Raw genomic sequence first — 27,025 nt, 5'->3', positions numbered from 1 at the left:
CAACCAGGATGTTCCTGCCAAGGTGAGTATTGTGTGGGAGAGAGAGAGAGAGAGAGAGAGAGAGATGGATATTCTTGGAGTGAAATATGATTGCTCATTATCTAAGAAGAATCATGTGGTAAATCTTGCAAGCAAGGTTGCTAACAGTAGAGGTTCCAAAACTTTGTACTAGGTGCAAGAATGCTCTCTCCTCGAGTATGCATCACTTTCTTGGACTGCCGGCTCCCCGTCTCATCTATGACTTCTGGACGGAACAATGGACCTAGTAAGGCGACTCGTCTCTTACCCGGACCTACTTTCGTTACTTCTGTCTTCTCAACAGAACTTTCAACATCGGAGAGATTACATATTTTTTTTAGGATTTTTCGGACGAAGTGACTTAGTTCAGTGCGTACCCCATATCCATCCTATGGAGGGCAGCATGAGAGAATATAGATTTATATCTATAGTTCACTTATCTGGTACATGCCAATTTAGGGAATTTGCTTAATATATCTGGTATCTTACTTCCATTAGTAAGATATCTTGATATGTCACATAGGTTATTATACTATCTCAATATTCTTCAATAAGTGGACAATTAAGCACATAGTGTTCAAGATAGTGGTCCTTGTACTGGCTCCATAATTTCATTTACTTTGATCATTGTCGTGTGGTCTTACTTTTAAGTTCACTTAATTGTGGTTGCGGGGGTCGATTCACAGCTCCTGGCCCCGCCTCTTCACTGGTCGCTACTAGGTCACTCTTCCTGCTCCATGAGCTTTATCATACATCTTCTTAAAGTTACGTATGGATCCTGCCTCCACTACATCACTTTCCAGATTATTCCACTTCCTGACAACTCTGTGACTAAAGAAATACTTCCTAACATCCCTGTGACTCATCTGAGTCTTCAACTTCCAATTATGTTCCCTTGTTGCTGTGTCCCATCTCTGGAACATCCTGTCTCTGTCCACGTTGTCGATTCCTCAGTATTTTATATGTCGTTATTATATGCCCTCTCTTTGTCGTGTCTTCCAGTGTCGTCAGTTCGATTTTCCTTAACCTCTCCTTGTAGGACATGCTCCTTAGCTCCGGGACTAGTCTCGTTGCAAACCTTTGCACTTTCTCTAATTTCCTGACGTGCTTGGCTAGGCGTGGGTTCCAAACTGGTGCTGCATACTCCAATATGGGTCTGACGTATTGTTGCAAACCTTTGGACTTTCTCTAATTTCCTCACGTGCTTGGCTAGGCGTGGGTTCCAAACTGGTGCTGCGTACTCCAATATGGGTCTGACGTACACGGTGTACAGGGTCCTGAACGATTCCCTACTGAGATGTCGGAATGCTATTCTTAAGTTTGATAGTCAACCATATACTGCAGCACTTATTTGGTTGATGTGTGCCTCGGGAGATGTGCTCGGCTTTATACTCGCCCCAAGATTCTTTTCCCAAAGTGAGGTTTGTAGTGATTGGCCCCCCTTAGACTGTTCTCTGCGGTTTTCTCTGTCCTTTCCCCATCTTCATGACTTTGCATTTTATGAGGTTAAACTCCAGAAGCCAGATGTTGAACCAGGCTTGCAGCCTGTCCAGATTCCTTTATAGTCCCAGCTGATCCTCATCCACTTGTATTCTCCGCATTAGCTTCGCATCGTCTGAAAACAGGGATACCTCTTCATCTATCCCTTCCGTCACGTTATTCACATATACCAGAAACAGCAATGGCCTTAGGACTAACCCTTGTGGAACTCCGCTCGTCACAGGTTCTCACACCTCGTCACATACCATCACTCGTTGTTTCCTTCCTGCCCAGTATTCTCTGATCCAATGTGATGTTCCTGACTGCTCCTCTAAGTTTAGCACTAATCTCATGTGCGGAACTGTGTCGAAAGCCTTCTTGAAGTCCAAGAAAATGCAGTCTACCCACCTTTCTCTCTCTCTCTCTCTCTCTCTCTCTCTCTCTCTCTCTCTCTCTCTCTCTCTCTCTCTCTCTCTCTCTCTCTCTCTCTCTCTCTCTCTCTCTCTCTCTCTTTCTCCTGCCTTACTTCTATCACCTTATCATAAAACTCCAGTAGGTTTGTGACACAGGATTTCCCCTCCTTGAAACCGTGCTGGTTATCGTTAATCAGCTCATTCTTTTCTAGGTGCTCCACCAGTCTTTGTGTGTGTGTACTCACCTAATTTTGGTTGAAGGGATCGAGTCATTGCTCTTGGCCTCGCCTCTTCACTGGTCGCTACTAGGTCGCTCACTCCCTGCTCCGTGAGCTTTATCATGTGTGTGTGTATGTGTGTGTGTGTACTCACCTGGTACTCACCTAGTTGAGGTTGCGGGGGTCGAGTCCGAGCTCCTGGCCCCGCCTCTTCACTGGTCGCTACTAGGTCACTCTCCCTGAACCGTGAGCTTTATCATACCTCTGCTTAAAGCTATGTATGTATCCAGCCTCCACTACATCGCTTCCCAAACTATTCCACTTACTGACTACTCTGTGGCTGAAGAAATACTTCCTAACATCCCTGTGATTCATCCCTGTGTGTGTGTGTGTGTGTGTGTGTGTGTGAATACTATACACATTAAGACACCTAGCCATTCTCTTACCAGTTTTCTATATACTCTCCTGTCACAACCATTTTCTTTATCAACGCAGCAGTAAAAAACCCGTTTTCTTCTATAAAAAAATTAAATATTCACGGGGAAGACTTAAATCCATTCGGGTATGAGAGGACAGTAGTATAACCCCGAGAGAGCGCTAAGACTGTAGGGGTCTTCTGGGTCTTGGAGAACAGAAAGAAATCATGTTTGATCCAGGAAGGAGGAGTAATGCCGTTCCAATAATGGGATTAATAACACTCTCATTACTGCACTTACTACACTTACTACTACACTCACTACTACACTTACTACTACACTTACTACTACAGTTACTACTACACTTACTACTACACTTACTACTACACTTACTACTACACTTACTACACTTACTACTACACTCACTACTACACTTACTACTACACTTACTACTACACTTACTACTACACTTACTACTACACTTACTACACTTACTACACTTACTACTACACTTACTACTACACTTACTACTACTCTTACTACTACACTTACTACTACACTTACTACTACACTTACTACTACACTTACTACTACACTTACTACTGCACTTACTACTACACTTACTACTACACTTACTACTACACTCACTACTACACTTACTACTACACTTACTACTACACTTACTACTACACTTACTACTACACTTACTACTACACTCACTACTACACTTACTACTACACTTACTACTACACTTACTACTACACTTACTACTACACTTACTACACTTACTACACATACTACTACACTTACTACTACACTTACTACTACACTTACTACTACATTTACTACTACACTTACTACTACACTTACTACTACACTTACTGCTACACTCACTACTACACTTACTACTACCCTTACTACTACACTTACTACTACACTTACTACTACACTTACTGCTACACTCACTACTACACTTACTACTACCCTTACTACTACACTTACTACTACCCTTACTACTACACTTACTACTACACTTACTACTACTCTTACTACTACACTTACTACTACACTTACTACTACACTTACTACTACACTTACTACTACACTTACTACTACACTTACTACTACACTTACTACACTTACTACTACACTCACTACTACACTTACTACTACACTTACTACTACACTTACTACTACACTTACTACTACACTTACTACTACACTTACTACTACACTTACTACACTTACTACTACACTCACTACTACACTTACTACTACACTTACTACTACACTCACTACTACACTTACTACTACACTTACTACTACACTTACTACTACACTTACTACTACACTTACTACACTTACTACTACACTTACTACTACACTTACTACTACACTTACTACTACACTTACTACTACACTTACTGCTACACTCACTACTACACTTACTACTACACTTACTACTACACTTACTACTACACTTACTACACTTACTACTACACTTACTACTACACTTACTACTCCACTTACTACTACACTTACTACTACACTTACTACTACACTTACTACTACACTTACTGCTACACTTACTACTACACTTACTACACTTACTACTACACTTACTACTACACTTACTACTACACTTACTACTACATTTACTACTACACTTACTACTACACTTACTACTACACTTACTGCTACACTCACTACTACACTTACTACTACCCTTACTACTACACTTACTACTACACTTACTACTACACTTACTACTACACTTACTACTACACTTACTACTACCCTTACTACTACACTTACTACTACACTTACTGCTACACTCACTACTACACTTACTACTACCCTTACTACTACACTTACTACTACACTTACTACTACCCTTACTACTACACTTACTACTACACTTACTACTACCCTTACTACTACACTTACTACTACACTTACTACTACACTTACTATTACACTTACTGCTACACTCACTACTACACTTACTACTACCCTTACTACTACACTTACTACTACACTTACTACTACACTTACTACTACACTCACTACTACACTTACTACTACACTTACTACTACCCTTACTACTACACTTACTACTACACTTACTACTACTCTTACTACTACACTTACTACTACACTTACTACTACACTTACTACTACACTTACTACTACACTTACTACTACACTTACTACTACACTTACTACTACACTTACTACACTTACTACTACACTCACTACTACACTTACTACTACACTTACTACTACACTTACTACTACACTTACTACTACACTTACTACACTTACTACTACACTTACTACTACACTTACTACTACACTTACTACTACATTTACTACTACACTTACTACTACACTTACTACTACACTTACTACTACACTTACTGCTACACTCACTACTACACTTACTACTACCCTTACTACTACACTTACTACTACACTTACTACTACACTTACTGCTACACTCACTACTACACTTACTACTACCCTTACTACTACACTTACTACTACCCTTACTACTACACTTACTACTACACTTACTACTACTCTTACTACTACACTTACTACTACACTTACTACTACACTTACTACTACACTTACTACTACACTTACTACTACACTTACTACTACACTTACTACTACACTTACTACTACACTTACTACTACACTCACTACTACACTCACTACTACACTTACCACTACACTTACTACTACACTTACCACTACACTTACCACTACACTTACTACTACACTTACTACTACACTCACTACTACACTCACTACTACACTTACCACTACACTTACTACTACACTTCCCACTACACTTACTACTACACTCACTATTACACTTACCACTACACTTACTACTTACACTCACTACTACACTTACCACTACACTTACTACTACACTTACTACTACACTTACTACTACACTTACCACTACACTTACTACTACACTTAGTACTTTACTACTACACTTACTACTACACTTACCACTACACTTACTACTACACTTACTACTACACTTACTACTACACTTACTACTACACTTACTACTACACTTATTACTACACTTACTACTACACTTACTACTACACTTACTACTACACTTACTACTACACTTACCACTACACTTACTACTACACTTACTACTACACTTACTACTACATTTACTACTGCACTTACTACTACCCTTACTACTACACTCACTACTACACTCACTACTACACTTACTACTACACTTACTACTACACTTACTACTACACTCACTACTACACTCACTACTACACTTACTACTACACTTACTACTACACTTACTACTACACTTACTACTACACTTACTACTACACTTACCACTACACTTACTACTACACTTACTACTACACTTACTACTACATTTACTACTACACTTACTACTACACTTACTACTACACTTACCACTACACTTACTACTACACTTACTACTACACTTACTACTACATTTACTACTACACTTACTACTACACTTACTACTACATTTACTACTGCACTTACTACTACCCTTACTACTACACTCACTACTACACTCACTACTACACTTACTACTACACTTACTACTACACTTACTACTACACTCACTACTACACTCACTACTACACTTACTACTACACTTACTACTACACTTACTACTACACTTACTACTCACCTAACCCATTGTAACGTAGCTCAACCTAACTCAGCCTAACCTAAGCTTGTGTAACCTAACTCAGTGTAAACCAGCCAAACTTAACCTGGTGTAACCCTGCCTAACCCATTGCAACAGAACTTAATGTAACCCATATGTAAAGTAAAAGGACACAAGTGCAACTAATGTGACATTTTATTGTGGCAACGTTTCGCTCTCCAGGAGCTTTGTCAAGCCATTACGAACAGTACATGGACACAGAAGTATATATAGAAGAAGAGTCCAATGACAAGCTACGTTTTGTAGACGTCCTCATTTACAAAGTAGATAACAGCCTAAGATTTCAAGTTTATCGGAAACCCACCAATAAAAATGATCTCACACACTTCTATTCCAGTCAAGATACCAAGACCAAAAGAGGCATCATCATCGGGTTTTTCCTAAGAGCATACCGAATTTGTAGTCCTGAGTTTCTTGACGAGGAGTGTACATACATTCACCAAACATTCACTGAGTTACATTTTCCTTCTTTTTTCATCAAAGACTGCAAGAAAAGAGCTCTTCAGATCAATAATTCTCCACGCATCAACACCACTCCCAACAAAGTTATAATTCTTCCCAACAGTCAGGTTGCACTGAACGTCTCAAAAGCACTTTCACAAGCTAACACCAGAGTCGCCATCGCTTCTAGCACTTCAATAAAGGATCTAACCAAGACAAAATCCAAGCACCACGAACCAGTCAATGCAGGAGTTTACACTATACCCTATGGAGGCTGTGACAAGATTTACGTAGGTGAAACAGCAAGAAACCTCGACACCCGCCTCAATGAACACATTTACGCATGTAGGAACGATAACTTGAACAACGCCTGTGTACAACACCGAAATTCCACCAATCATCTCATGATATTCAGAGACGCCCAATTAGTGATCAAAGAAACTAATTTCCGCTGACGCAAGTGCCTCGAATCAGCACTGATCGCTGTTTCGAAAACAATTAAACAAAACAAAGGCAGCTTCATCATCTCTAAAGTCTTAGCAAGAATCCTCCTGAAAACAGTAAACCCTGCCATCACATAGTTAACACTACACAAGCACATTACAGAGAATGAACACTGAAACAGACCTTCTCTATCCAGCCTCCAATAGAATATTTGTCTAACCTATTTTATGTTACCCAAGTTTTAGCTTTTATATCCTTTTACTCTTGTGCGAGTTCATTGTTCTACTACTACTACTACTACTACTACTACTACTGTCTGTAACGGCTTAACAAAGCTCCTGGAGAGCGAAACGTTGCCACAATAACATGTCACATTAGTTGCACTTGTGTCCTTTTACTTTACTTAATGTAACCCAGTCTAACCCAATCTAACCTAATCCAGCCTAACCTAAGGCATTGAAACCCAGCCTACGTTAAGCCAGAGAAACCTAGCCTAAGCTGAACCAGTTATACCCAGCCTAACCAAAGCCAATAAGCGTGTAACCTAGCCCAACCAAAGCGACTGTAGCTCAGTCTAACCTAAACTAATGTAACTTGATCTAACCTAACTTAACCTATGTAACCGAACCTAACACAGATTATTTTTAAGTAACCTAATACAAAATCTAAATTATCCTAACCTAACTTAAACTAACTTTAACAAACTTAACCTAGCTTAACATAACCTAGCATAACATAACCCAGCTTAACATAATCTAGCAGAACATAACCTAGCATAACATAACCTAGCATAACGTAACATAACATAACCTAGCATAACATAACGTAACATAGCCTAGCATGGCGACCTATTTTAGTATAACCTAAATTAACGTAACTATGATCAAATTTAACATACCTTAACACAACCTAATGCAACCTAATGAAACATAAATTAACCTAAAGTTTGCTAGGAAGGTTCTCTAACCTCATCTAACCTTACTGTACTGGATTAATTATGTTCTTCAGTGTATTCATCTCTATTCTGTAGTATGGTAACTACAGCTGTGTATCACATTTAAAACGAGACCTTAACGATGACGAGAAAACTGTAGAATGGCCAGGGAAGAGCGAGATAGAGATAGAATGTACGTTTGTTAGAATCTGATTGCTTATTCTCCGTACTAGGGTAGTGCAGGGGTATAGATGGCTACTCTGAGCTCTGAGCAGCTGTACCTTCAGGTGAAGGCAGGGCTAGAGGAAGGTAGGAAGGAGGTACAGTTCCGTTGAGACAAGACTCATCCCGACGTATAAAGAGGCCAGCCACACTGAACTGATTCTGGTAGATAGGAATGATTTGAGGCTGAGAATAAAAAAAGGTTGAAGAAACTGCCGAAAAGTCTGATGTTCTTTTGCTCTGTGTTGCCAGACAAATGACATTTACTCATCAATAATGACGTGTCTATGGTTACCAGTGGAGGTTAGAATGGACGGTGGGTATGTTTTCCCGGGCCTAGGATCGAGGACATTACTAACTGACTGGAAAACATCACGACTTGTTACAGGATGGTCCATCTCATCAGTCGTAGGAGGAACTACTGTTGGCAGGTCGAGGAGCGAGGACCTACTTATCCGGAATGAGACAACAAAAGACATAATTAAAGAAGGGAGGGATCGCTTTCGTGTACTAGATTTTGCAATGAAGGTGTCTGGGATTCACTGAGTTAACGCTGACTGCTACTTGTTACAATTAATTATTCATCAGACGGTAGCAGTTCCTGCCTTCACTGACAAAGCTAGTTTCCCGACACTGCAGTTATAAAATTAGTTTACTACGCTGCAATGATCGGCACTTACCACGCGGACTCTAGTACAATGATCGGCACTTACCACGCGGACTCTAGTACAATGATCGGCACTTACCACGCGGACTCTAGTACAATGATCGGCACTTACCACGCGGACTCTAGTACAATGATCGGCACTTACCACACGGACTCTAGTACAATGATCGGCACTTACCACGCGGACTCTAGTACAATGATCGGCACTTACCACGCGGACTCTAGTACAATGATCGGCACTTACCACGCGGACTCGAGTACAATGATCGGCACTTACCACACGGACTCTAGTACAATGATCGGCACTTACCACGCGGACTCTAGTACAATGATCGGCACTTACCACGCGGACTCTAGTACAATGATCGACACTTACCACGCGGACTCGAGTACAATGATCGGCACTTACCACACGGACTCTAGTACAATGATCGGCACTTACCACGCGGACTCTAGTACAATGATCGGCACTTACCACGCGGACTCTAGTACAATGATCGGCACTTACCACGCGGACTCTAGTACAATGATCGGCACTTACCACGCGGACTCTAGTACAATGATCGACACTTACCACGCGGACTCTAGTACAATGATCGACACTTACCACGCGGACTCTAGTACAATGATCGGCACTTACCACGCGGACTCTAGTACAATGATCGGCACTTACCACGCGGACTCTAGTACAATGATCGGCACTTACCACGCGGACTCTAGTACAATGATCGACACTTACCACGCGGACTCTAGTACAATGATCGACACTTACCACGCGGACTCTAGTACAATGATCGGCACTTACCACGCGGACTCTAGTACAATGATCGGCACTTACCACGCGGACTCTAGTACAATGATCGACACTTACCACGCGGACTCTAGTACAATGATCGGCACTTACCACGCGGACTCTAGTACAATGATCGGCACTTACCACGCGGACTCTAGTACAATGATCGGCACTTACCACGCGGACTCTAGTACAATGATCGGCACTTACCACGCGGACTCTAGTACAATGATCGGCACTTACCACGCGGACTCTAGTACAATGATCGACACTTACCACGCGGACTCTAGTACAATGATCGACACTTACCACGCGGACTCTAGTACAATGATCGACACTTACCACGCGGACTCTAGTACAATGATCGGCACTTACCACGCGGACTCTAGTACAATGATCGGCACTTACCACGCGGACTCTAGTACAATGATCGGCACTTACCACGCAGACTCTAGTACAATGATCGGCACTTACCACGCGGACTCTAGTACAATGATCGGCACTTACCACGCGGACTCTAGTACAATGATCGGCACTTACCACGCGGACTCTAGTACAATGATCGGCACTTACCACGCAGACTCTAGTACAATGATCGGCACTTACCACGCGGCCTCTAGTACAATGATCGGCACTTACCACGCGGACTCTAGTACAATGATCGGCACTTACCACGCGGACTCTAGTACAATGATCGGCACTTACCACGCGGACTCTAGTACAATGATCGGCACTTACCACGCGGACTCTAGTACAATGATCGGCACTTACCACGCGGACTCTAGTACAATGATCGGCACTTACCACGCGGACTGTAGTACAATGATCGGCACTTACCACGCGGACTCTAGTACAATGATCGACACTTACCACGCGGACTGTAGTACAATGATCGGCACTTACCACGCGGACTGTAGTACAATGATCAGCACTTACCACGCGGACTCTAGTACAATGATCGGCACTTACCACGCGGACTGTAGTACAATGATCAGCACTTACCACGCGGACTCTAGTACAATGATCGGCACTTACCACGCGGACTGTAGTACAATGATCAGCACTTACCACGCGGACTCTAGTACAATGATCGGCACTTACCACGCGGACTCTAGTACAATGATCAGCACTTACCACGCGGACTCTAGTACAATGATCGGCACTTACCACGCGGACTGTAGTACAATGATCGGCACTTACCACGCAGACTCTAGTACAATGATCGACACTTACCACACGGACTCTAGTACGATGATCAGCACTTACCACGCGGACTCTAGTACAATGATCGGCACTTACCACACGGACTCTAGTACAATGATCAGCACTTACCACGCGGACTCTAGTACAATGATCAGCACTTACCACGCGGACTCTAGTACAATGATCAGCACTTACCACGCGGACTCTAGTACAATGATCGGCACTTACCACGCGGACTGTAGTACAATGATCGACACTTACCACGCGGACTGTAGTACAATGATCGACACTTACCACGCGGACTGTAGTACAATGATCGGCACTTACCACGCGGACTGTAGTACAATGATCGGCACTTACCACGCGGACTCTAGTACAATGATCGACACTTACCACGCGGACTCTAGTACAATGATCAGCACTTACCACGCGGACTCTAGTACAATGATCGGCACTTACCACGCGGACTCTAGTACAATGATCGACACTTACCACGCGGACTCTAGTACAATGATCGACACTTACCACGCGGACTCTAGTACAATGATCAGCACTTACCACGCGGACTGTAGAACAATGATCGACACTTACCACTCGGACTCTAGTACAATGATCGACACTTACCACGCGGACTGTAGTACAATGATCGACACTTACCACGCGGACTCTAGTACAATGATCGGCACTTACCACGCGGACTCTAGTACAATGATCGGCACTTACCACACGGACTCTAGTACAATGATCGACACTTACCACGCGGACTCTAGTACAATGATCGGCACTTACCACGCGGACTCTAGTACAATGATCGGCACTTACCACGCGGACTCTAGTACAATGATCGGCACTTACCACACGGACTCTAGTACAATGATCGACACTTACCACGCGGACTCTAGTACAATGATCGACACTTACCACGCGGACTCTAGTACAATGATCAGCACTTACCACGCGGACTCTAGTACAATGATCAGCACTTACCACGCGGACTCTAGTACAATGATCGGCACTTACCACGCGGACTGTAGTACAATGATCGACACTTACCACGCGGACTGTAGTACAATGATCGACACTTACCACGCGGACTGTAGTACAATGATCGGCACTTACCACGCGGACTGTAGTACAATGATCGGCACTTACCACGCGGACTCTAGTACAATGATCGACACTTACCACGCGGACTCTAGTACAATGATCAGCACTTACCACGCGGACTCTAGTACAATGATCGGCACTTACCACGCGGACTCTAGTACAATGATCGACACTTACCACGCGGACTCTAGTACAATGATCGACACTTACCACGCGGACTCTAGTACAATGATCAGCACTTACCACGCGGACTGTAGAACAATGATCGACACTTACCACTCGGACTCTAGTACAATGATCGACACTTACCACGCGGACTGTAGTACAATGATCGACACTTACCACGCGGACTCTAGTACAATGATCGGCACTTACCACGCGGACTCTAGTACAATGATCGGCACTTACCACACGGACTCTAGTACAATGATCGACACTTACCACGCGGACTCTAGTACAATGATCGGCACTTACCACGCGGACTCTAGTACAATGATCGGCACTTACCACGCGGACTCTAGTACAATGATCGGCACTTACCACACGGACTCTAGTACAATGATCGACACTTACCACGCGGACTCTAGTACAATGATCGACACTTACCACGCGGACTCTAGTACAATGATCGACACTTACCACGCGGACTCTAGTACAATGATCGACACTTACCACGCGGACTCTAGTACAATGATCGGCACTTACAACGCGGACTCGAGTACAATGATCGGCACTCACCACGCGGACTCGAGTACAATGATCGGCACTTACCACGCGGACTCTAGTACAATGATCAGCACTTACCACGCGGACTCTAGTACAATGATCGGCACTTACCACGCGGACTCGAGTACAATGATCGGCACTCACCACGCGGACTCGAGTACAATGATCGGCACTTACCACGCGGACTCTAGTACAATGATCAGCACTTACCACGCGGACTCTAGTACAATGATCAGCACTTACCACGCGGACTCTAGTACAATGATCAGCACTTACCACGCGGACTCTAGTACAATGATCGGCACTTACCACGCGGACTCTAGTACAATGATCGGCACTTACCACGCGGACTCTAGTACAATGATCGGCACTTACCACGCGGACTCTAGTACAATGATCGGCACTTACCACGCGGACTCTAGTACAATGATTGGCACTTACCACGCGGACTCTAGTACAATGATCAGCACTTACCACGCGGACTCTAGTACAATGATCAGCACTTACCACGCGGACTCTAGTACAATGATCAGCATTTACCACGCGGACTCTAGTACAATGATCGGCACTTACCACGCGGACTCTAGTACAATGATCGGCACTTACCACGCGGACTCTAGTACAATGATCGGCACTTACCACGCGGACTCTAGTACAATGATCGGCACTTACCACGCGGACTCTAGTACAATGATCAGCACTTACCACGCGGACTCTAGTACAATGATCAGCACTTACCACGCGGACTCTAGTACAATGATCGGCACTTACCACGCGGACTCTAGTACAATGATCAGCACTTACCACGCGGACTCTAGTACAATGATCAGCACTTACCACGCGGACTCTAGGACAATTCATTTAATTTGAAGGGGATGAGTCACTTTTTCTCGTAACGACACACACAAGTTGTGGAACCTGAGCAGTTGTTAACACAGTAATTAGGACATTATCAGTAGACTTCCCTGGAGTTACCTTAGTGTAGTTGAGAGCTTTCTGTGGAGTGTCAGTGAAGTATATTCAAGATCCTACACTGACTCAGTACAGCTGTGTCACTGTGGAGTGTCAGTGAAGTATATTCAGGATCCTACACTGACTCAGTACAGCCGTGTCACTGTGGAGTGTCAGTGAAGTATATTCAGGATCCTACACTGACTCAGTACAGCCGTGTCACTGTGGAGTGTCAGTGAAGTATATTCAAGATCCGACACTGACTCAGTACAGCCGTGTCACTGTGGAGTGTCAGTGAAGTATATTCAGGATCCTACACTGACTCAGTACAGCCGTGTCACTGTGGAGTGTCAGTGAAGTATATTCAAGATCCCACACTGACTCAGTACAGCTGTGTCACTGTGGAGTGTCAGTGAAGTATATTCAAGATCCCACACTGACTCAGTACAGCCGTGTCACTGTGGAGTGTCAGTGAAGTATATTCAAGATCTTACACTGACTCAGTACAGCCGTGTCACTGTGGAGTGTCAGTGAAGTATATTCAAGATCCCACACTGACTCGGTACCAGTTGACAAGTGAAACACTTGTGCTACATTATGGTATGTATTCTGAACACATTTCGCCAGCTAGTGGCTTCTTTAATCCAATACACAGAAATAGTGGAAGAAGAGGAGGAGTCTGAGGTAATCAGTCCCCAGGCTGATAGACTGACTTCCTCAAATTTCTGCTCATCTAACGCTGTTCTCTGTATTGGACTGAGGAAGCCAGTGGTTAGTGAAGCGTTTCCTCAGTAAAGATTCCAAAACGTTACACTAGTGTCTCATTCTTCAGTTTATCGGCTTTCTTAACATTTTACATATTTTCTAGGTTATCTAGATCAACGCTGACGTAAGTCACAGGATGGTTATTGACCTTAGTTACGGCTGTCCTAACTTCTAAGTCGATCGTTTAACGGCCATGTTAAGGCATCGTTTTACGAGGCTGAGTAACCTTCCATTAAATACCACGGAGCTACGGGAGGTATGTGCTTCCTTCTACATCATCGCTGATTCTACACGTTTGAACGTTATCCTCTTCAAACAGTTCTGGAAGTCAGCTGCACCTCCGACAAAATATGAAATAATTATACTGAAACACGACATTCGATCTATAAATATCTTAAACAAATTAATACAGGTTTCAGCAGTCTTATGAGTAGTAACCTCTGGTATTGTTCTTCTAATAGCGCATGTAAATAAGCACACACAGAGTTTAATAGAAGAATTATAGATCCTGGGTAATAGTATTAGACTCCCGTCACTGATGTGAGGTACACTTTGAAGACGGTACAGTGCGGGGTCTGAGTCACTAACAAGGGCTCCCATGACTCACGATATCGTAATAATACAACAGCAAACAATTCACGTAACGTACGTGCCTGTGAGTTGTAGTAATCAACCATTGGTTCAAACTCTACAGGTTCCCGTCAATGTGGCAATATGTGTTGCTGTGTTACAGCTGTTGCTTCGCACTGTAGTTGGGTGTCAAGATGGAGTGTTGGATGTGGCACAGTGTATCCTGGACACAACATTGTGAGTTTTATCGACGATTAATCTAGTTAAGCAATGAAATCTTCTTCATTGTCTTATAGTTTACTCAGAGTGCAGATAAGTTCTAGAGAACGAATCATTATAGGTTTCTTCAGGAACTCGTTTTCTGTTCCATAAATTCATTGTCACTTGAGAACTCGCACTTTCTCGTTATTATCTTTGCGAACTTGAAGACATGAGAAGACACTCTGAAGGAATGTTCAGTAAAGAATAACTGGCTAGTTTAGGCACATCTACTGCGGTCAAGCAGACTGTTTCTTTTGACAGAAAATGAGCCTTAAATTCAGAGACTATATTACAACCAATGACCAATAGGTCATCGCCTATAAATTTCTTGAGAGGAACTCCAAGAGACGCCACTTCAGCTGAGTTCATTGTAGGGACATAGAAAGAGATATAATTGGAATGCATCTCCCTAATCTCATTTTCATTGTCGCTCCAGATTACAGTGTTAGTTACCATTTTAAAGGTAAACTGCTAACTTGTCACCCACAGTGAGAGCCGTCAGTTTAAACTGAGGCACCATCTTAGATTTTAAGGGTGCCACTGTGGCATTGGAAGTCACTAATAAGCTCTCTTCAGTGTCGCTTAAATAGAGCACAACTCTAAATCACAGTGGAAGCACCACAAGACAATTCGAAAAGTCTGCGGCAATCTGAATCCAAGTTTGACTAATTCTAGAGGTAAATTCTCGTTTCCATACTTCCTGGACAAGTATCAAATACAACGCTTAAATTTTAAAAGTACACAGTAAACAGCAAAAATGGTATCCCTAAGGGAAGTTTACTCCATCCACATAACGATAAGATATACAAGTATATCTAAGACGAGAAAAATCCCAACAGAAGAGGCACAGAGTAAGCTTACCTATAAATACACAAATGACCCGCACATAGAAGAGAGGAGCTTACGACGACGTTTCGGTCCGACTTGGACCATTTACAAAGTCGGACCGAAACATCGTCGCAAGCTCCTCTCTCCTACGTGCGGGTTATTTGTGTATCGTTCCAGTCACGGTATTGTGCCTTTTTTTTGTTACATGTAAAATTACGAATGAAAAGAAGCTGAAACAAGCTTGCAAGATCAACATAGAAGAATTAAACACACGTACAGCATCTGGGTATCTTCAATTTGCAGACTTTCCGCCATCCAGTGGCTTTATTAACATGGACTTAATGTGGTGACTGTCGAAAAGTGTACAGAAAACAGTAGAAAACGACGTAATAAGTACCTCTTCGTATTATGCACTTGTATTGTGTTGATAAAGCCACAGGATGGAGGAACGTCTACGAAGTTAGGATACCCAGATGATGCACATACGTTTCATTCTTCACCTTGTCGGTATTGTATACCATTGATATACAAAATCTCCATTGCTCGAAACACCAAGACAGGTAAACCTGCACACCTTACATAAAATTGATGTACAAAACAAACTCAAAATTATTATTACGTATGAGCAAGGCCGTGTCTAGAATTAATGGAAGAGGTGACTACACCAAGATTACACAAGATAAATTTATCGTTCCAACTCTGAATAATATTCACAGTAATTATAGGCAGAAAGAATCACCTCTTAAAAAACCATACCCCCGGCCGGGATTGAACCCGCGGTCATAGAGTCTCAAAACTCCAGCCCGTCGCGTTAGCCACTAGACCAGCTAGCCACAATAAGATTCGTCTGTAAAAACTTGCATTTGTGGTCACAGTGGTGCCTGTGCTAACTTTCCTATGGTGTAGAAATATACCTAGTTGGATGAATCTTATTGTGGCTAGCTGGTCTAGTGGCTAACGCGACGGGCTGGAGTTTTGAGACTCTATGACCGCGGGTTCAATCCCGGCCGGGGGTATGGTTTATTTGCAATCGTGTCATTACGATTTCTTAAGTCAATCACCTCTTAAATAACAAAAAAAGTCACAATACCGTGACTGGAACAATACATAAATAACCCGCACATAGGAAACTGAAACTTGTGATGACGTTTCGGTCCGACTTGGGCCATTAGTCACACAAAAGGGCAGAGGATCGAAGTCCCTCCCCTAATAAAAAAAAGCAACAACAAAACCCAGAGTAGCAAAGGAATATATCAAAAAACCCTAACGAGAAACAAAAACTGGGCACCAGGAAACCGTAAATGGCTCCTCAAAGACTTGGGTCCAGCCAAGTTATCTATATCTGACAGACTCTCTGCGAGAGACTAAAAATTAATATGAAACCTTTCGAAGTCATTTCGGTTCAATCCCGGCAACATCAGCTGAAGCAGACGGAGCAATGTGGGCTCAGAGGAGAGTCTTGATGACCCATGGAATTTACCGCGCCTCAGAAAAGGATTTACATGAGGTATAAATCCATTTCAGAATTTTTGAGCTACGAGCATTACAAATTATTCTTCAGGAAAGCAATGTTGAGTTTGTTTGAGAAATGAGTTGTCTTGGAGTCATTACTATCGGATTAATTTTCCGATAGTATTGTGAGTTATTGTTCCAGCCACTGTATTGTGAGTTATTGTTCCAGCCACGGTATTGTGAGTTATTGTTCCAGCCACGGTATTGTGAGTTATTGTTCCAGCCACAGTATTGTGAGGTACTGTTCCAGCCACGGTATTGTGAGTTATTGTTCCAGCCACGGTATTGTGAGTTATTGTTCCAGCAACGGTACTGTGAGTTATTGTTCCAGCCACGGTATTGTGAGTTATTGTTCCCGCCACGGTATTATGAGTTATTGTTCCAGCCACGGTATTGTGAGTTACTGTTTAAGCAACGGTATTGTGAGTTATTGTTCCAGCCACGGTATTGTGAGTTATTGTTCCAGCCACGGTATTGTGAGTTATTGTTCCAGCCACAGTATTGTGAGGTACTGTTCCAGCCACGGTATTGTGAGTTATTGTTCCAGCCACTGTATTGTGAGTTATTGTTCCAGCCACGGTATTGTGAGTTATTATTCCAGCAACGGTACTGTGAGTTATTGTTCCAGCCACGGTATTGTGAGTTATTGTTCCAGCCACGGTATTGTGAGTTATTGTTCCAGCCACGGTATTGTGAGTTACTGTTCCAGCCACGGTATTGTGAGTTATTGTTCCAGCCACGGTATTGTGAGTTATTGTTTGAGCCACGGTATTGTGAGTTATTGTTCCATCCACGGTATTGTGACTTATTATTCCAGCCACGGTATTGTAAGTTATTGTTCCAGCAACAGTATTGTGAGTTATTGTTCCAGCCACGGTATTGTGAGTTATTGTTCCAGCCACGGTATTGTAAGTTATTGTTCCAGCAACGGTATTGTGAGTTATTGTTCCAGCCTGGGTATTGTGAGTTACTGTTCTAGCTACGGTATTGTGAGTTATTGTTCCATCCACGGTATTGTGAGTTATTGTTCCAGCAACGGTATTGTGATTGTTCCAGCCAAGGTATTGTGAGTTATTGTTCCAGCCACGGTATTGTGAGCTATTGTTCCAGCCACAGAATTGTGAGTTATTATTCCAGCCACGGTATTGTGAGTTATTGTTCCAGCCACGGTATTGTGAGTTATTGTTCCAGCCACGGTATTGTGAGTTATTGTTCCATTCACGGTATTGTGAGTTATTGTTTCATCCACAGTATTGTGAGTTATTGTTCCAGCCACAGAATTGTGAGTTATTATTCCAGCCACGGTATTGTGAGTTATTGTTCCAGCCACGGTATTGTGAGTTATTGTTCCAGCCACGGTATTGTGAGTTATTGTTCCATTCACGGTATTGTGAGTTATTGTTTCATCCACAGTATTGTGAGCTATTGTTCCAGCCACAGAATTGTGAGTTATTATTCCAGCAACGGTATTGTGAGTTATTGTTCCAGCCACGGTATTGTGAGTTATTGTTCCAGCCACGGTATTGTGAGTTATTGTTCCATTCACGGTATTGTGAGTTATTGTTTCATCCACAGTATTGTGAGTTATTGTTCCAGCCACGGTATTGTGAGTTATTGTTCCAGCCACGGTATTGTGAATTATTGTTTCATCCACGGTATTGTGAGTTATTGTTCCTGCCAGGTTATTGTGAGTCATTGTTCCAGCCACGGTATTGTGAGTTATTGTTCCTGCCACGGTATTGTGAGTTATTGTTCCAGCGACGGTATTGTAAGTTATTGTTCCATCCACGGTATTGTGAGTTATTGTTCCTGCCACGGTATTGTGGGTTATTGTTCCAGCCACGGTATTGTAAGTTATTGTTCCATCCACGGTATTGTGAGTTATTGTTCCAGCCACGGTATTGTGGGTCATTGTTCCTGCCACAGTATTGTGAGTCGTTGTTCCAGCCAGAGTATTGTAAGTTATTGTTCCATCCACCGTGTTGTGAATTATTGTTCCAGCCACGGTATTGTGAGTTTTTGTTCCAGCCACGGTATTGTGAGTTATTGTTCCAGCCACGGTATTGTGAGTTATTGTTCCAGCCACGGAATTGTGAGTTATTATTCCAGCCACGGTATTGTGAGTTATTATTCCAGCCACGGTATTGTGAGTTATTGTTCCAGTCACGGTATTGTGAGTTATTGTTCCAGCCACGGTATTGTGAGTTATTGTTCCATCCACAGTATTGTGAGTTATTGTTCCAGCCACGGTATTGTGAGTTATTGTTCCAGCCACGGTATTGTGAGTTATTGTTTCAGCCACGGCATTGTGAGTTATTGTTCCAGCCACGGTATTGTGAGTTATTGTTCCAGCCACGGTATTGTGAGTTATTGTTCCAGCCACGGTATTGTGAGTTATTGTTCCAGCCACGGTATTGTGAGTTATTGTTCCATCCACAGTATTGTGAGTTATTGTTCCAGCCACGGTATTGTGAGTTATTGTTCCGGCCACGGTATTGTGAGTTATTGTTTCAGCCACGGCATTGTGAGTTATTGTTCCAGCCACGGTATTGTGAGTTATTGTTCCAGCCACGGTATTGTGAGTTACTGTTCCATCCACAGTATTGTGAGTTATTGTTCCAGCCACGGTATTGTGAGTTATTGTTCCAGCCACGGTATTGTGAGTTATTGTTCCAGCCACGGTATTGTGAGTTATTGTTCCAGCCACGGTATTGTGAGTTATTGTTCCAGCCACGGTATTGTGAGTTATTGTTCCATCCACAGTATTGTGAGTTATTGTTCCAGCCACGGTATTGTGAGTTATTGTTCCAGCCACGGTATTGTGAGTTATTGTTTCAGCCACGGCATTGTGAGTTATTGTTCCAGCCACGGTATTGTGAGTTATTGTTCCAGCCACGGTATTGTGAGTTACTGTTCCATCCACAGTATTGTGAGTTATTGTTCCAGCCACGGTATTGTGAGTTATTGTTCCAGCCACGGTATTGTGAGTTATTGTTCCATCCACGGTATTGTAAATTATTGTTCCAGCCACGGTATTGTGAGTTTTTGTTCCAGCCACGGTATTGTGAGTTATTGTTCCATCTACGGTATTGTGAGTTACTGTTCCTGCCACAGTATTGTGGCAGGACACAATCACAATACCGTGGCTGGAACCACGGTATTGTGATTGTTCCAGCCACCGTATTGTGAGTTATTGTTCCAGCCATGGTATTGTGAGTTATTGTTCCAGCCACGGAATTGTGAGTTATTATTCCATCCACTGTACTGTGAGTTATTGTTCCAGCCACGGTATTGTGAGTTATTGTTCCAGCCACGGTATTGTGAGTTATTGTTTCAGCCACGGCATTGTGAGTTATTGTTCCAGCCACGGTATTGTGAGTTATTGTTAAAGCCACGGTACTGTGAGTTATTGTTTCATCCACGGTATTGTGAGTTATTGTTCCTGCCACGTTATTGTGAGTTATTGTTCCTGCCACGGTATTGTGAGTTATTGTTCCAGCCACTGTATTGTTAGTTATTGTCCCAGCCACGGTATTGTGAGTTATTGTTTCAGCCACGGTATTGTAAGTTATTGTTCCATCTACGGTATTGTGAGTTACTGTTCCTGCCACAGTATTGTGGGTTATTGTTCCAGCCACGGTATTGTAAGTTATTGTTCCATCCACGGTATTGTGAGTTATTGTTCCAGCCACGGTATTGTGGGTTATTGTTCCTGCCACGGTATTGTGAGTCGTTGTTCCAGCCATAGTATTGTAAGTTATTGTTCCATGCACCGTGTTGTGAATTATTGTTCCAGCCACGGTATCATGAGTTATTGTTTCAGCCACGGTATTGTGAGTTATTGTTCCAGCCACGGTATTGTGAGTTATTTTTCCAGTCACGGTATTGTGAGTTATCGTTCCAGCCACGGTATTGTAAATTATTGTTCCAGCCACGGGATTGTGAGTTATTGTTCCACCACGGTATTGTGAGTTATTGTTCTGGCCACGGTATTGTGAGTTATTGTTCCAGCCACGGTATTGTGAGTTTTTGTTTCAGCCACGGTATTGTGAGTTATTGTTCCAGCCACGGTATTGTGAGTTATTGTTCCAGTCACGGTATTGTAAATTATTGTTTCAGCCACGGGATTGTGAGTTATTGTTCCAGTCACGGTATTGTGAGTTAATGTTTCAGCCACGGTATTGTAAATTATTGTTCCAGCCACGGGATTGTGAGTTATTGTTCCAGCCACGGTATTGTGAATTATTGTTCCTGCCACGGTATTGTGAGCTATTGTTCCAGCCACGGTATTGTAAATTGTTCCAGCCACGGTATTGTGAGTTATTGTTCCAGTCACGGTATTGTGAGTTATTGTTCCAGCCACGGTATTGTGAGTTATTGTTCCAGCCACGGTATTGTGAGTTATTGTTCCATCCGCGGTATTGTAAATTATTGTTCCTGCCACGGTATTGTGAGCTATTGTTCCAGCCACGGTATTGTAAATTGTTCCAGCCACTGTATTGTGAGTTATTGTTCCAGTCACGGTATTGTGAGTTATTGTTCCAGCCACGGTATTGTGAGTTATTGTTCCAGCCACGGTATTGTGAGTTATTGTTCCATCCGCGGTATTGTAAATTATTGTTCCTGCCACGGTATTGTGAGCTATTGTTCCAGCCACGGTATTGTAAATTGTTCCAGCCACTGTATTGTGAGTTATTGTTCCAGTCACGGTATTATGAGTTATTGTTCCAGCCACGGTATTGTGAGTTATTGTTCCAGCCACGGTATTGTAAATTATTGTTCCAGCCACGGTATTGTGAGTTATTGTTCCAGCCACGGTATTGTAAATTATTGTTCCTGCCACGGTTTTGTGAGCTATTGTTCCAGCCACGGTATTGTAAATTGTTCCAGCCACGGTATTGTGAGTTATTGTTCCAGTCACGGTATTGTGAGTTATTGTTCCAGCCACGGTATTGTGAGTTATTGTTGCAGCCACGGTATTGTAAATTGTTCCAGCCACGGTATTGTGAGTTATTGTTCCAGCCACGGTATTGTAAATTACTGTTCCTGCCACGGTATTGTAAATTATTGTTCCAGTCACGGTACTGTGAGTTATTGTTCCAGCCACGGTATTGTGAGTTATTGTTCCTTATTTACTGTGACTTTTTGCTAGAGGTGAAGAACGTTATTGATCAGTTTGCTAGTTTTTGGAAATCGTCGACTGTTATTTAAATATTACCTCTGTGATGCTAGTATATACTGTGTGGTTGTGGCAGCTGTTAGTGCTATTCTCTATAATATTATAATTCCATAATATTTGGGACTCTTAATCATTAAATTAAATGTTTTAATTATGGGCTCTGGTGGCTAAAGTTCTCGCTTCACACGGCGAGGGTCTGGGTTCGATTCCCCGCCAGGGTAGAAACATTGGGCGTTTTTCTTTATACTTGATGTCTATGTTCACACATCAGTATAATGGGTACCTGGGTGTTAGTGGACTGGTGTGGGTCGCATCCTGGGTGTTAGTGGACTGGTGTGGGTCGCATCCTGGGTGTTAGTGGACTGGTGTGGGTCGCATCCTGGGTGTTAGTGGACTGGTGTGGGTCGCATCCTGGGTGTTAGTGGACTGGTGTGGGTCACATCCTGGGTGTTAGTGGACTGGTGTGGGTCACATCCTAGGTGTTGGTGGACTGGTGTGGGTCACATCCTGGGTGTTAGTGGACTGGTGTGGGTCACATCCTGGGTGTTAGTGGACTGGTGTGGGTCACATCCTGGGTGTTAGTGGACTGGTGTGGGTCACATCCTGGGTGTTAGTGGACTGGTGTGGGTCACATCCTGGGTGTTAGTGGACTGGTGTGGGTCACATCCTGGGTGTTAGTGGACTGGTGTGGGTCACATCCTGGGTGTTAGTGGACTGGTGTGGGTCACATCCTGGGTGTTAGTAGACTGGTGTGGGTCACATCCTGGGTGTTAGTGGACTGGTGTGGGTCACATCCTGGGTGTTAGTGGACTGGTGTGGGTCACATCCTGGGTGTTAGTGGACTGGTGTGGGTCACATCCTGGGTGTTAGTGGACTGGTGTGGGTCACATCCTGGGTGTTAGTGGACTGGTGTGGGTCACATCCTGGGTGTTAGTGGACTGGTGTGGGTCACATCCTGGGTGTTAGTGGACTGGTGTGGGTCACATCCTGGGTGTTAGTGGACTGGTGTGGGTCACATCCTGGGTGTTAGTGGACTGGTGTGGGTCACATCCTGGGTGTTAGTGGACTGGTGTGGGTCACATCCTGGGTGTTAGTGGACTGGTGTGGGTCACATCCTGGGTGTTAGTGGACTGGTGTGGGTCACATCCTGGGTGTTAGTGGACTGGTGTGGGTCGCATCCTGGGACAAAACTGACCTAATTTGCTGGAAATGCTCAGCATAACAAGCGGCTTTCTATATAGTAGTATGTCATTGATGTCAGCTATGGTCTGTATACCTTGTACATGTACTTGTATACCTTGTACATGTACTTGTATACCTTGTACATGTACTTGTATACCTTGTACATGTACTTGTATACCTTGTACATGTACTTGTATACCTTGTACATGTACTTGTATACCTTGTACATGTACTTGTATACCTTGTACATGTACTTGTATACCTTGTACATGTACTTGTATACTTTGTACATGTACTTGTATACCTTGTACATGTACTTGTATACCTTGTACATGTACTTGTATACCTTGTACATGTACTTGTATACCTTGTACATGTATTTGTATACCTTGTACATGTACTTGTATACCTTGTACATGTACTTGTATACCTTGTACATGTACTTGTATACCTTGTACATTTACTTGTATACCTTGTACATGTACTTGTATACCTTGTACATGTACTTGTATACCTTGTACATGTACTTGTATACCTTGTATTTGTACTTGTATACCTTGTACATATACTTGTATACCTTGTACATGTACTTGTATACCTTGTACATGTACTTGTATACTTTGTACATGTACTTGTATACCTTGTACATGTACTTGTATACCTTGTACATGTACTTGTATACCTTGTACATGTACTTGTATACCTTGTACATGTACTTGTATACCTTGTACATGTACTTGTATACCTTGTACATGTACTTGTATACCTTGTACATATGCTTGTATACCTTGTACATGTACTTGTATACCTTGTACATGTACTTGTATACCTTGTACATGTACTTGTATACCTTGTACATGTACTTGTATACCTTGTACAAGTACTTGTATACCTTGTACATGTACTTGTATACCTTGTACATATGCTTGTATACCTTGTACATGTACTTGTATACCTTGTACATGTACTTGTATACCTTGTACAATGTACTTGTATACCCTGTACATGTACTTGTATACCTTGTACATGTACTTGTATACCTTGTACATGTACTTGTATACCTTGTACATGTACTTGTATACCTTGTACATGTACTTGTATACCTTGTACATGTACTTGTGTACCTTGTACATGTACTTGTATACCTTGTACATGTACTTGTATAACTTGTACATGTACTTGTATACCTTGTACAGGTACTTGTATACCTTGTACATGTACTTGTATACCTTATACATGTACTTGTATACCTTGTACATGTACTTGTATACCTTGTACATGTACTTGTATACCTTGTATATGTACTTGTAGTAAATAAAGATTGTATTTTTATATTATTATTATTATTATTATTATTATTATTATCATTATTATTATTTTTATTATTATTATTATTATTATTATTATTATTATTATTATTATTATTTTATATTATTATTATTATTATTATTATTTTTATTATTATTATTATTATTATTATTATTATTATTATTATTATTATTATTATTATTATTATTATTATTATTATTATATGTTTGGGGTACCGGGAGGTAAAGGATAATTGGGGGACTGTGATTGAACTTTGTATTGTAAGAGGTTTGGTAATATTTAAAACATATTTTAAGAAAAACAGGATAAGTAAGTATACGAGATATGACAGAGAGCGATATGATAGTAGTTTACTTTATTAAGTATTGTTGGATAAAAGGTTGATGGGTAGACTTCAGGACGTGCATGTGTATAGAGGGGCCACAGATAATGAGAGTAAAAGGTAGATGGGATACAAGAAGAATGTTATTAGAAAGTAAGAGAGAAGTGAAGGTTTATAAACTAAAGGAGGAGGCAGACAGGGTAGCACATAAACAACTATTGGAAGAAAAATGGCCTAGTTAGTATAAGCAATGAGGTTGAAATTGTATGGGATAGATTTAAGAATGTAGTGTTAGAGTGTTCAGCAGAAGTTTGTGGTTACAGGAAAGTGGGTGCGGGAGGGAAGAGGAGCGATTGGTGATGTAAAGAGAGTAGTAACATGTAAGAGGTTTTTACAAAGTGATATAAGGAGGGACGAGAATATGGAGAGATAAAGAGACTGGTGAAGGACTGTAAAAGGAGAGCAAATGAGAGAGTGGATGAAGTGCTGTTAACAAATTATGCTGAGAATAAAGAAAGAGTTTTGGAGTGAGATTATTAAGCTGAGGAAGCCTAGGGAGCGAATGGATTTGCCAGTTAAAATAGGAGAGAAGAGATATTAGATGGAGAGTTGGAACTATAGGATAGATTGAGGGAATATTTTGAGGAAATGTTAAATGTTGATGAAGGTAAGGAAGCTCTGATTTGGTTTATTGGCCAAGGAGGTATAACATCTTTTAGGAGTGAGGAAGAGCCAGATGTGAGCGTGAGGGAGGCGATTAAGGCTGTAGGTAGAATGAAAGGGGCTAAAGCCTGTTGAGTATACCTAGTTAAATATACGGTAGAGTTATTATTGAAAGAATTAAGAGTAGGACGGAGAGCAGGATTGCAGATGAACAGGGAGGCTTTAGGAAGGGTAGGGGATGTGTAGACCAAGTGTTTACAATAAAGCATATAAGTGAACAGTATATAGATAAGGGTAAGGAGGTTTTCTTTGCATTTATGGATTTGGAAAAGGCGTTTGATAAGGTGTGGCAGATGTTGCAAGCGTATGGGAAAGATGGTAGATTACTGAAAGGAATTAAATATTTATGATAGTGAGGCTCAGGTTAGGGTATATACGGGAGAGGGAGATTATTTCCCAATAAAAGTAGGCCTTAAACAGGGATAAGTAATGTCACAGTGGTTGTTCAACATATTTATTGATGGGGTTGTAAGAGAAGTGAATGCTTGGATGTTGGAAAGAGGTGTGGGATTGAAAGATAAGGTATTTAACACAAAGTGTGAGTAGTCACAGATGCTTTTTG

General features: G+C 42.1%; 1 protein-coding gene across 1 annotated transcript in view; it reads left to right on the top strand.

Moving 5' to 3' along the window:
• The window catches only part of LOC128694073 (hillarin-like), a 306,029-nt gene that overhangs the window by 176 nt on the left and 278,828 nt on the right, over positions 1 to 27,025 (top strand). The window contains exon 1 of the mRNA XM_070093483.1: positions 1 to 22. This exon is cut by the window's left edge and continues 176 nt beyond it. Coding sequence (XP_069949584.1) covers positions 1 to 22 — 22 coding nt within the window. The remainder of the gene's footprint in view (positions 23 to 27,025) is intronic.

The sequence above is a fragment of the Cherax quadricarinatus genome, chromosome 43 (genome assembly GCF_038502225.1).
Source record: "Cherax quadricarinatus isolate ZL_2023a chromosome 43, ASM3850222v1, whole genome shotgun sequence".
Lineage (NCBI taxonomy): Eukaryota > Metazoa > Arthropoda > Malacostraca > Decapoda > Parastacidae > Cherax > Cherax quadricarinatus.
This window is presented reverse-complemented; position numbering and strand designations above follow the sequence as displayed.